The sequence below is a fragment of the Myotis brandtii genome, unplaced genomic scaffold, assembly GCF_000412655.1.
Source record: "Myotis brandtii unplaced genomic scaffold, ASM41265v1 scaffold772, whole genome shotgun sequence".
NCBI lineage: Eukaryota > Metazoa > Chordata > Mammalia > Chiroptera > Vespertilionidae > Myotis > Myotis brandtii.
In genome coordinates, this window is record NW_005371090.1 from 244,547 (window position 1) to 258,097 (window position 13,551).

Here is a 13,551-nt window from a genome sequence, read left to right on the forward strand (position 1 = left end):
GAAGGAAGGCCCCAGCTGGCAGCTGGAAGACCCTGATCTGATCGGCCCTGGTCGCTGGCCAGACCTAGGGACCCTACCCGTGCACGAATTTTGTGCACCAGGCCTCTAGTCCTATATAATAAAAGCCTAATATGCTAAGTGTCTGGTCGACTGGTCGACCGTTCAACCAATCAAAGCATAATATACTAATGATATGCTGTTCAGCCTCTCGCTATGATGTGCACTGACCACCAAGGGGCAGACGCTCTGACCAAGTTAGCTTGCTGCTGGGGTCCGGCTGATCGAGACTGAGTGAGATGGGCTGGACACACCCTGGAGCCCTCCCATGGTCCCACCCTGGCTGGTCAACCTCCTGCGACTATCCCTGCCTTGATCATGCACTGGAGGGGCCCTCAGCCTGGCCTGCACCCTCTCACAATCTGGGACACCTCAGGGGATGTTGGATAGCTGGTTTCGGCCCAATCCTGCAGGCCAGGCTGAGGGATCCCACTGGTGCACGAATTTGTGCACCGGGCCTCTAGTATTTAATATTTTAAAAAGACCTTATGTTAGGTGTCAGAGATACAAGAACAACTATCACCAAAACAACAGATAGCAACATAGCTGACACAATACTATGTGGCAAAAGCTTAACTAAGCATTACATGCATCATCTTAGATAAGGCTCACAATCTTACCTAATAATAGACAAACATGTAAATTGACCGTACCTTCGCTATGCTAACCAGCCAATCAGGAGAGTATGCAAATTAACCTAACAAAGATGACGGGTAATTTGCATACATAGGCTCCAAGCGGTGGAGTGAAACCTGACGGCCCCGGGGCCGGCAGCACAGTGAAGCCTCATGCCCCCGGGGCCGGCGGCACAGTGAAGCCTCATGGCTCCGGGGCCGGCTCCGGCCGGAGCCCGGCCAGAGCGAAGGCCTGGGTGCCGGGTGCCGGAGGAAAACCGGTGCCAGCAGCCAGGGGAAAGGAAGGCCTATTGCACGAAACTCTTCATGCAACAGGCCTCTAGTCTATACTAATAAAAGCCTAGGTAACCCTCACGTGAGATGTCGTCACAAGATGACTGCCACAAGATGGCCATGCGCACAGTGGAGGCGGGGCCCAGCGGCCATTCCACGTAGTGATTCCTGGGGGTCCTGCGGCTCCACGCGGCATGGAGGAGGCCAGTCCCAGTGGAGGAGGTGGGTCGCGGCAGGGGAGGGCAGTTGGGGGCAATCGGGCCAGCAGGGGAGGGCAGTTGGGGCGATTGGGCTGGCCGGGGAGCGGTTAGGGGGTGATCAGGTTGGCAGGCAGAAGCGGTTAGGGGCAATCAGGCAGGCAAGCGGTTAGGAGCCAGTGGTCCCGGATAGTGAGAGGGATCCCCCAAGGGATCCCAGATTGGAGAGGGTGCAGGCCGGGCTGAGGGACACCTCCCTCCAGTGCATGAATTTTGTGCACTGGGCCACTAGTCTATAATAATAAAAGCATAATATGCTAATTAGACAGGACGATTTTCCGGACAAAAAAGCTGGGGCTGAGAGGGAAGCCTGGGTCCCAAGTGCCAGAGGAAAGCTGGTGCCGGCAGCCGGGGGAAGGAAGGCATACTCTTGCACAAATTTCATGTATGGGGCTTCTAGTAAACTCTATAAAATGTATCATCATCACCATCATCTATTGTTATTCCCATTTCATAGTTGAAAAAACAGATTCACTCAGGCCTACCCTGTATTTGGAATACAAAGTATTCATTATTGCTCTTCTGTTTAATCACCTAAGGAAAAAAAATCTATGTTATAGATATTCTATTTTGCTATTCTGTGAGCTGTGACATAAACTGGAAAAGAAAAGGACATTGGGGCCAATGCTGACACAGCATTATAATTTGCATAAAAAGAAGTTTGGACTCATCCCCACCCCCAAGCCTCTTCCCAAAGAACAGTTAGCAGTCAAGAGTGTGCCTTACGAGTTCAAGTGAGTCTTTAATTAGGACAGGAATCAGCAAACTAAAACTATTGGATTAGATTTGTCCTCCCTTCTATGCCTATTTTTATATGATTGGGGAACAAGAAATGGTTTTTACATTTTGAAATCGTTGGAGAAAATATCAAAAGCCTAATATTTTGTGATACATAAAAATTATGTTAAAATTTTCATAAATAAAAGTTTTATTGGAATATAACCACACTCATTGATTTATGTATTATCTGTGGCTGCTTTTGTACTATACCAGCAAAGCTAAGACACAGACCATATGGCCCACAAAGTCTAAAATATTTACTATCTGGCCTGTTATAGAAAAAGTTTGATGACCCTTGAATTAGTGTAACTCTACTTTGATCCATCTTATTTATTGTTCTTCCCCATGGAAGTTCATTTGAAGAAAGAATTCTACTGCCTTAAAAACAAGTTGTTGTTTTTTTTAAGTATGTAAACTTTTCAAAAGATCATCCAAGTGAACTAGCATTCTTGTTCTTTTGCCGCTCTGATGGTTCACAGTTCAGTTTGAAAACACAGACTGAGTAATTCAAGGCAATATTTGAAGATCAACTATGGGTGATCCAAACTGAGTACGAATGCTTAGCTGATGTGCAGAATATACAGCATTAATGTAAATAATGTAATTTTAATGAAAAATGCTTTTTTTCCAAAGTGGAGAAAAAGAAGGAATTGAGAAGAGTGGATTGTTTTACATTTTTGCAAATCTCTTTACTGTCTGGTTTAATAGGAGATAGCTGGATTCTTGTATTTGCTTCTGCATTCATTCTGCTGCAATTTATTGTTTTGGATGAAGTATATAAAGAAAATCACACCTTAAACAGATGTCCAGTTGGAAAGGGAATAGTAATTTAAGTCTTTTCTGATAATCGTATTATCAAAGAATAGCCATATTGATGAGTTTTTCATACCCTGAACATTCACAAGAGAGTAAAAGTGAAAAAGGCAGATAATATCTTGGTATTAAAACCTGATTGTCCAATATAAAATAACTTATTTTTTGTTTTCTTTTACAAGAGCAAGGTGAAGCTCCCTATTGTATCAGCCCTCATTCATATATTTGAAGGTTTGGGGCTATTAGGCTTTAGACTAATAGATATTTCTATGTATCACATAGTGAGCATTATTATAGGTTGATGGCAGCTTTAGAAGGGATTTTGTGTGTGTGCAGAGGGTAAGGCAGAGTAGGTGGTGATAGGTAATTTTCTCTATTATAACTTTTCTTCCTTGGTTCAAGCAAAATAGAACCACAAATGTTTCAGTTAAGCTGTTTTCTTGAAGAGAAATCATCAGCACTAAACTCAAAATATAATTCTGTAGTATTGGAGAATGTTACTGCTGCCAAAAGAAATATGAGAAACCCCAGACACAGCATGTGGGAGCTTCTCCTCAGGAAATCCTTGTGGTTAACGATTCCTGTAAATTTCAGCTGACAGAAAACACACATCATAGTACCAGAAAAATTTTGCTAAATGAATGATAGCCAAGAGTTTTTGGTTGTGCTAAGATTGTTCTGATGGTTGAAACATATTCTTGTAAGAAAAAATAAATAAAAATAGACAGGAAAACACCAACATTTTTGCTGAACAAGCATTTCAAGAAAATGACTCATTTAAATCCTAGACTACTTATACTTCTGCACCCCCTCCCCCATTAAACATATCAGACCCCACTCTAATGGTATATAAAGTCTGAACCACTCTAAAGCACTGTTTATTTTCTGCATGATTTATGGTGCATTCTGCAGAAGTGCCAATACCTTTATTGCTGGTTTGCATTTAAGAAGGAAGATTCCTGGCCAGCATGGCTCAGTGGTTGAGCGTCAACCTATGAACCAGGAGGTCATGGTTCAATTCTCATTCAGGGCTCAGGTTGCAGGCTTGATCCCCAGAAAGGGGAGTGTAGAAGGCAGCCGATCCATGATTCTCTCTCATCATTGATGTTTCTTTCTCTCTTTATCCCTTTCCCTCCTCTCTGACGTAAAAAAAAAAAAAAAAAAAACCCTAGCTGGTATGGCTCAGTGGATAGAATGGCCTGTGGACTGAAGGGTCCCAGGTTCGATTTGGTCAAGGGCACATACCTTGGTTTGATCCTCAGCCCTTCCACACTCTGTCTCCGCCTCCCTTCACTCTCTCTAAAAATCAATGGAATAATATCCTCCAGTGAGGAATAACAAAAATAAAGAAGGAAGATTAGTGTAGAAATGGAGGGAAAGGTGAGGGGTAAATGCTTTTATTATTAGGCTCTCTTCTAAACTGCTTTAAACCCTCACAGGTAGAACAAGTTGTAACCTTTCAGTTCTAGCCAAGAGAGAAGAACAGGCCAAACATGGAAGAATTAGGTAGCCTATTCTATAATAGACATTAACTGAACATCTTCTTTGTGCAAGGTAATATCTGGGCACAGGGGAGAAAACAAAACAGATGAGATCCTTGTTAAAAAGTTTTATTCTATGATACTTCTGATAAGACCATGGTATACTGGCTTTCAACAATACCAACAAAAATACTGAGTGGTCTGGTACTTTTCAGGTAGGCCACTATGTTTCAGGAAAATCCTCTTTTAATCACAGCTACTCTCAGGGCTGTATACCCTTTTAGAAAAGCAAATTGTAGTCTGTAACAACTACTGGCCAAGTTCTGATTCTGGTTCCTCACAAAGTATCTGCTCAGTTTTCTAGATGTCAATGACTCAGTGCTAACAGCATTCCACTGGCTAGAAAAAAGGAAACTTAAATGACAAGCTTCATTTGTTCATTTATCACTAATCAAATATTTATTGAGCACCTATTATACGTCAGGCACCAGAGTTATAGTAGTTTTCTGCCATTAACTTCTCTCTGGGGATGCTCAAGAAAAAGTTAACTTTTTCCCTAGTTATAAAAAGGGAACGAAGTTCAACTGCTCAACTTCACAGATTTTTTTGTTTTATTTTTGAGTTAAAAATGCAAACAGTACAGTCCTAGCTGGTTTGGCTCAGTGGATGGAGCGTCGGCCTGGGGACTGAAGGGTCCTGGGTTTGATTCCAGTGAAGGGCACATGCCTGGGTTGCAGGCTCAATCCCCAATAGGGAGTGTGCAGGAGGCAGCCGATCAATGATTCTCTCTCATCATTGATGTTTCTATCTCTCTCCCTCCCTTCTTCTCTGAAATCAATAAAAAAATTTTTTAAAAATGTAAACAGTACAAAAAGATATAAAATGTGAAATAACTTTCTTTATCCTACCTCTGACCCCTACTCACTCTCCCCAAATGTAACAAACATTCTTTAGTTTGTGAATCGCTTCCCCCACCCCCAATTTAGTACCCACTTATGACTGAAAGTGGTTGGCAATGGAGGGACCAAGATGATTCCTAGATTTCTGGTTTGAACTATTAGGTGGTGCTATTTACTAAAATATAAAATAATGGCAGAGCAACAAATCTGAAGAGGAAGGTGATGAGTTAGAGGTACCTGTGAGATGCTCAAATGTGAATAACTTGGACCTAAAGTATCTGGACCTAAAGATTCTGGAGATCAGCCTAGTTTGAATGTAGAGATTTGAGTTTTTAGCAAATAGGTATGGCGACAAATCAATATGGTAGCATATAGTTATGGAAATCTGGAGTAGGTAAGCTCAGTTAGAGGTAATACATAGTATGAGAAGACGAGAGGGCCCTAAGAGAGATCAGTATTTTGGAAAAGAGTAGTGAAAAGCTGGAAAATAATAAGGTTAACAGTAAAAATAGTTAACATTTGTTGAGTTGCTTATATGCTTAGGCATTACAGTTAAGCATGTTTTATAATACCCAATTTACTCCTAACAAACTTCTGAATACTGCTATTCATATTTTAGAAAGAAATTGGGGCATATGGAGGTTAAATAACTTGTCCAATGTTACCCAGAAGAATGTGAAGCTAACTGGTCTGACTCCAAAGCCCACACCCTTAACCAAAACACAAAATTGCCTCTTTGAGGAAAAAGGAGATCTAGAAGGAACAACCAAGTCTTCTCTCTCAAGTTCATCTTGATGTTTTAAAATGTAGGTTATTATTCAGGTGTGGTGAGGCCAACAGATTAGGAGACAACTGCCATTGAAAAGATAGTTTGTTACACTCATAGATCCTCAGAAGGGGGCAGGCCATGCTGGAGGGGAGGGCACATGGGCAGCACCAGGTTGTCCTCATCTCAAATTATCCCCCTTTCACTGGTGGCTTTAGTCCCTTGAATCTAGAAACACAAATTTTGAATCTTTCCTCCCCCCTGCCCCCCACTCCACCCCGCCCATGAATATATTTTGAAGAGTGGCAACTCCTTCAAACCTTCATAGAACTGGTATTCTTATGATCTATAGGCTCCATGATTTTTCTGTTGACTCATCCTTAAGAGAGTTCTATATTTATTAGACTTGGGTTAACAAAGTAACAATTAGGAATAATTCAGGCAGAAACCAGAGGGAAATTTTCAGGTATAAAATGCAAAGAAGAAGAATCAAAAGGCAGATCAATTTAGAAATCTAGTTACCAACGGTGAAAGAGCCATATAGCAGGCATTAATATGAACAAGATCACAAACAAAATAAAGCAAGTATTCCAGTGCTGCAGTTTCCCACAGGCTATGGGGTTCATAGGTAGTGGGAATCTGGAAATGGCCCTTGACCTGTTCCCCCCTCTACAGCAGAGTTTACCTCTGGTTTAGAGATGCCAGCAGAGGCAGCTAATTCTGTTTGATACTACCCAGATGCATTTTTTTTTTTTTAATCACAGGAGGATATCAGTGTAGGTTCTCATCTGTTTGGTTAACCCCTTCCCCACCATATCTTTCCCAAACAACAGCAGCAGAGAACATGTGTCAGGCACTGTTCTAAGCATTTTTACAGACTAACTCATCTCATTTTTGCAATAACCTTATGAGCCAGAACTCATTTAAGATAAGAGGAAACTAAGGCAAGCATGGAAAGACCAAGTAACTTGGCCTCGGACATGTCATAAATGATAGAGCCAGGATTTGAACCTAGGCAGCTGAGCAAGAGCCAAATCTATTATTTTCTCTGCTACAATGCAAAAAACTTAGAGTAAATAAGTTCATTAACTTAGTCTAATATAGTATTTTGTATAATTTGTATATTTTTAAAACTAGAAGCTGGACTTGTAATTTTAAAATCATTTAACAGATTAAGTTAGAAAATTCACAATAGGTCAACATGTCTTCTGATAATATCTACATTTATTCCCAGTCATTTATGTTTCAGATGAATTTGCCTCAGATTACACAAGCCAGGAAATTGGCTGCAAAGAATCTTGGGACTAAAAAAACAATAATACTCTATTCTTACAAATTACTTTCAAGTTCAGTTCATTGGGTTTAAAAAATAACTCTTATGCATGCATACAAGTCCTTTGGTTGCTCTCTAACCTCCCCCCTCCCCCTACCATTTGTCTCTGGATCTATTCTTGTTCATCAAATTATGTTGATCATTATATTCCACATATGAGTGAGATCATGTGATATTTATCTTTCTCTGAAAAAGTTCCTTCTTTTTTTCTTTATAGTGGTATAGTATTCCATTGTGTAGATGTACCACAGTTTTTAATCCACTCATCTGCTGATGGGCACTTAGGTTGTTTCCAAATCTTAGCTAGTGTAAATTGTGCTGCTATGAACATAGGGGTGCATATATATCTTCTCTGATTGGTGTTTAGCATAACCAATGGACACTGACACTGGGGCAGTAGGGGCTTGCCTGGGGTGGGAATGACTGGGCAGGGGGGGCCAATTGGGGAAAAAGGAGACATATGTAAAACTTTAGACAAATTTTATATATATATATATATACACATACACTTCTTCTAATTAATTTTTTGTCAATGTGCATGAATCCGTGTTGCACTGGACTACTAGTGTGGGATATAAAACTGAAACTCACGAACACAAAAGCAGTGTGGTGATTGCCAGAGGGATAGGGGTGGGAGGAGAAAGGGGTCCCAATATAAGGTGACAGGAGATTTGACTTTGGATTGTGGGCACACAGTGTAATATACAGATCTTGTAAACATAGAAGCCCACACCTGAAACCTAGATGTTCATGTTGACCAGTATCACCCAATCATTGTAATAAATAAATATTAATATTAAAAAGAAAAAAATAACTTATGACACAGGAGAGAAAATATGGCTCACATATGATAAAATTGATTGAATTTACAATAAACCCATATAAAAAATAAGAAAAAGATTTTAAAAACTGTAAAATGATCAAAGGGTATAAATAGGCAGTTCAAAGGAAAAGAACATACATACCTTAATCAATAAAGAAATTTAAAAAAAAGAATAAAGACAAGATCATAAAATTTTCCCTAAAATAAAACTGCTTATCTACAAAAAAACAAACAAAAAAACATGTTGGACTTTAACCTTGATTGAAGACATGCAAATTAAAGATAATTTTATCTGGTAGTTGGCAATAATTAAGAAGTTTGATCATATTTAGTGTTGCCAAGGGTATGAGGAAATAGATACTTTATACACTATTAGTGGGAATATAGCTATGAAAACATAAATGTATGCATCTACTGAACTAGCAATTCTACTATGCATTTGTTCTATGGGTATAACTATAGAAGTCAGTTAAATGTACATATGAGAATACTGACTACTTTAATCATTTAAGAACCCATTTACATTTAAAAAAGTCAAATTATACATTTCTATGTGTATTAGACATATATTTGCATATATGTATATATGAATATAATTATACTGAAAATGATCTCTGGATTACAGTAGTTACTTGTGAGGAGAAAAGTGAAAGAAATTGGGGAAGGAAAGGGGGGATTAAGGGAGGGCTGATGCTTTCCCTGTATTTGACTTTTAAAAAAATATATATATTTTATTGATATTTTACAGAGAGGAAGGGAGAGGGATAGAGAGTTAGAAACATCGATGAGAGAGGTGCCCGTAACCAAGGTACATGCCCTTGACTGGAATCAAACCTGGGACCCTTCAGTCCGCAGGCTGACGCTCTATCCACTGAGCCAAACCGGTTAGGGCTGTATCTGACTTTTTACAATGAGAATATATTTTATGTTATTTATGTGGAAAAAGGTACCCAGCATAGGCTGATCTTAAAAAAAAAGGTGTTGAATTGTTAGTTTAACAAATTAATTAGAATGGTCCGGTGTACTTTTCTCTTTCAAAACTAATGAACTCCCTAGCCCAGCAGCTCAGTTGGTTAGAGTGTTGTCCTGATATGCCAATTATTTTTCTCTTTCAAAACTAATGAACTCCCTAGCCCGGCAGCTCAGTTGGTTAGAGTGTTGTCCTGATAGGCCAAAGTTTCAGGTTCAAGTCCTGGCCACAGCACATACAAAAATCAACCAATGAATGCATAAATGAGTGGAACAACAAATCTCTCTCTCAGTCTTTCTCTCTCTCTCTCTCTCTTTAAAAAAAAACCCACACCCACTAATGATCTACTTAACTATTACACAGTTCCTTGATTTAAAATGTATTATATCAAAGCCATACTATTAGGTCTTGAAAAATGCCAACTATTGTCAGATGCCAGATGATATTTGATCTGTGCAAGTGTATATTTAAACACAAAAAGCAATAGGAAACTAGAGATAGCTACTAACTGAAGGCAGAAGGCAGGAAACATTGGCACAGAAACCTGAAATTGTAGAATTTTGTTAATGAAGACTTCACACCTATATAAATCTGTGCTTATTTAGAAGCCTTTGACTGTCATTCCCTTGTTAACAGAATTTATCAAATTACTTAGTTAACTTTTCTTTAAATGTTTCTATAAATTTTAATTCCTTCAGAAAAAAGTACTTAACTTTAAGTTATATATTTTTAAAATTTCCACCATTCCAATAGAACTTCTAAAAGATTTTTTATTCAAAACAAAATATTTAAGAAAAAGATATCTGTAATTAATTAGTAATTAGATTTGATAGGAATATTTGCCTGGAAACATTTATTAGCTACCAAAATATTTTTTAAAATATTTTCTCTTTAGCTATAGCTTAAAGCTACAAATCTAAATGCAATTATCACATATAGAACATCATTAAAAAATATGACTGAAAAGGATGAACTCCTGTTGTCAATTGCTATTTTCTTATTTCTTTCCAGGCTTAATTGCAGAACATCAGAAAATAAGCTGATGAGGAAGATTGTCATTACCAAATTATACAAGGTAGCTATTTTCTCTATTTTTAAGGAATAAGCTTTCAATATATACCAGTAAAGCGCTAAAACTGTCATAATTAACAAAATCCTACAAAGGAAAAGAAATTTCCCCATTACTATTAATGACATTGCCAATATGCTGTTTCTACGTATTTTTCACTTCTCTTTAATCAGTACACAATCAGAAAGTATAATTTGAAAGCAACCACTTATTGTCTTCCACCCTCCCCACCTTAAACCTTAATATAATAAAAATAGTACCTAGCAACGTTCAAGATATTACAAAATAATAGGAAACACTTTTCGTAGCCTGCCCATCTCAACATAACTTTTAAATTATTATTCCAAAAGCCCCAAATCCAAGTGTGAATTGTTCCTCAATATCAGCAAAGCAAAATCTAATCATAGAATTCAAAAAGATTAAGTAGGCTAAAAGGGTCCATAAAAATTAGTTCAACTAATTAAACTACTCACAGACAGCATAGTTCTAATTTCTCCAATTGACCTAGATGAAAAATTTACTGCCTCTTGCCCATGTTCTTTGATCCGTACACGCCTTTCTTTGATGGTTCCCACTTGTTTCTCCAGAACTATACTAGAAAATGGCCACTGAACCGGAGGGCGTGTCTTCATCATTACTAAGCATTTTCCTATCAGAAGCAGCTCTTTGAAAAACCTGAACATTTTCTTCAGTGCCACTCAGTATTACTCAGTAAACGCAGAAAAAGTAATAGGGAAAATGGTTTTAAAAAAAATGCCTTTAAGAGGATATTACTTAATATTTGTGTTTACATAAAAGTTTTTGAAAACCAGGAGCAGGTATGACATATAAATTCATAAATTTTCCTGACTACAGGCTTCTGATATTTCCACCAGAAATGCATCCCATCCAATTAATTTTATATAGAATGTTATAAACAACAAAATGTTAAAAAAGTAACATTTTTTCTATATAATAATACAAATGTACTTAATTACAATATAGAGTCCAAAACAAAATAAACTGGAAGATGAAGAGATGCAAAGGGAGAAAGTTGATTTATACAGATTATACACTCAACTGACTGAAAATGAAGAACAGCAGTGACTTGGTCTTAACTAAGGGAATAGAAGATAGCAATAATGAATTGAGCTCTCCCTACCAATATCTGGTTAGTCAACTGGCATATATTGGGCACTTACTGAATGCAGAGCAAAAGCAAGGTGAGAAATTAAAACTACCATTTTAAAGTGCTTTAGAAAAAAAAAAATAGAGCCAGGTCAGACACATTGGCAAAATGTTGGGTGTGAGAAGAGCATGTAATAAACTTTAAAATGAGGTTTGGATATTAGTATATCACATCCAACCTTCTTTTCTTTTTTCCTTATTCCTAATAATAATAATGTGGAGACAGAATTTGTGATTCTGTTAAGAGATAAAGAAGAGAATCTGTAAGGAAAAGTAAAAAAAACCCACACAAGGCAAAGTAGATGTACACTGAAGTAGGAAATCCACTTTAATAAAGGTGTTAAAGACATATTAATGGTTATGAATTAATGAGCAAAATCCCAACAATAAACTATAGGTAGCCAGATTCAGTCAGCTAAAAACATTACAATGTGGCCCTAGCTGGTTTGGCTCGGTGCATAGAGCGTCAGCCTTCGGACTGAGGGTCCCAGGTTCAATTCCAGTCAAGAGCACATGCCGGGTTGTAAGCCCAATTCCCAATGTGGGCCCGATCCCCAAGCGGGTGCGGGAGGCGTCAGATCGATGATTCTCTCTCATCATTGATGTTTCTATCTCTCTCTCCCTCTCCTTCCTCTCTGAAATTAATAAAAATATATTTTAAAAATTAAAAAATAAAAGTTTTTTCCTTTGCATTTATAAATATATCCTCAAGTTTGTTATTTAAAATAAAAACTACTGAACATTTTGATCTGTCATAGTGGGAATAACAACAGGTCTCAATCTACAATAATAAAAGGGTAATATGCTAATCAGACCAGATGTCTTCTGGACGTCATTCCAGACTTCCTTCCTGACGAAGCCAGGGCTGGAGGGAAGCCAACCCAGGTCCCAGGTGCCTGCTGGCAGCTGAAGGAGGGAAGCCGGTGCTGGCAGCCGGGGGAAGGAAGGCTTACTCTTGCATGAATTTTTGTGCATTGGGCCTCTAGTAGCTATATAAGCAATAATCTAAAAATCCAGAGGCAATGAAGTCAGTACACTATCTAACACTGCTGCTGTGGAGTACATTGAGCTTTGGGCCTTTTCTCCTAAATCCTTATGCCATGATTTGCTTCTGGAAACACGGGGAACAAACCCCTGGTACAGAACCAAGAAAACTAAAATTGAGGCAGGGTGTCTGATCTAAACACAGACTGTAAATGAGCAAAATTTCTCCCTGTATTGCCTAATTAATGGAAGCCTCTAAGGGCCTACTCTAACTCAACTTACCAGATTTGAAAATAATTTCATACTAAATGATGATCTGGTATAACTCCTTCATATAAAAAATGGGAAGCTAACTTTAAATAAATTAAATGATTCAATCAAGATACCCTTATTAATTAATGCCTTTCCACAAGGCTTTTAAAAAATGGAAGTCTTTATATCTATATATATAAAAGCCGAAGCAACCATTTGACCATTAGCTATGACACGCACTGACCACCAGGGTTCAGATGCTCAACACACGGGCATGGAAACATGGAACAGACTGATGAATCTCAGAGGAAAGTGGAGAGGGCGGGAAGAGATTAACCCAAGATCTTATATGCATACTAGAGGCCTGGTGCATGCACCAGTGGGGTCCCTCAGCCTGGCCTGCGGGGATCAGGCCGAAACCAGCAGTCCAACATCCCCCTAGGAGTCCTGGATTGCGAAAGGGTGCAGGCCAGGCTGAGGGACTCCACCAGTGCACGAATCTGTGCACCAGGCCTCTAGTAACTGTATAAGAGAGCAAGATAAAATGTTAAAATCTAAACTGGAACTCTGAAGATATGTGAAGAAGCCAAAATGGAAGAAACAACATGACCCAGACAAAAAAAAGTGAAGACTTGTTTCTCAAGATATTTTTTTATAATTCATGTTATAAAACAAATTTATGAGATCAACCAAAGGACTTGTATGCGTGCATATAAACATATCAATGGACACAGACACTAGGGGGTGAGGGCATGAGCAGGGAGTAGAGGGGGGCAATGGGAGGGATAAGGACATATATGTAATCTACACTAATAAAAGAGAAACATGGTAATTAGCGTACGACCGCTACCCGTCCCATTGGCTAATCAGGGAGATATGCAAATTAACTGTCAGCCAAGATGGCGGCCGGCAGCCAGGCAGCTTGAAGCTAACAGGGAGGCTTGCTTGCTCCAGTGACTGCGGACTCCAACGTTCCCCGCCTGACTTTCCGG

The 13,551-nt window shown here is 38.8% G+C and overlaps 1 protein-coding gene across 5 annotated transcripts in view; it reads right to left on the bottom strand.

Moving 5' to 3' along the window:
- The window catches only part of VEZT (vezatin, adherens junctions transmembrane protein), a 63,206-nt gene that overhangs the window by 39,691 nt on the left and 9,964 nt on the right, over positions 1-13,551 (bottom strand). For 3 of the 5 annotated variants that reach the window (XM_014530760.1, XM_014530758.1, XM_014530761.1), the window contains exon 1: positions 10,630-10,802. The exons of the other annotated variants lie outside the window; for them this stretch is intronic. In XM_014530760.1, the coding sequence (XP_014386246.1) occupies positions 10,630-10,791 (162 nt within the window). In that variant the 5' untranslated portion in view covers positions 10,792-10,802. Of the gene's footprint in view, positions 1-10,629; positions 10,803-13,551 lie in introns of those variants that run through there. 5 annotated transcript variants of the gene reach the window in all.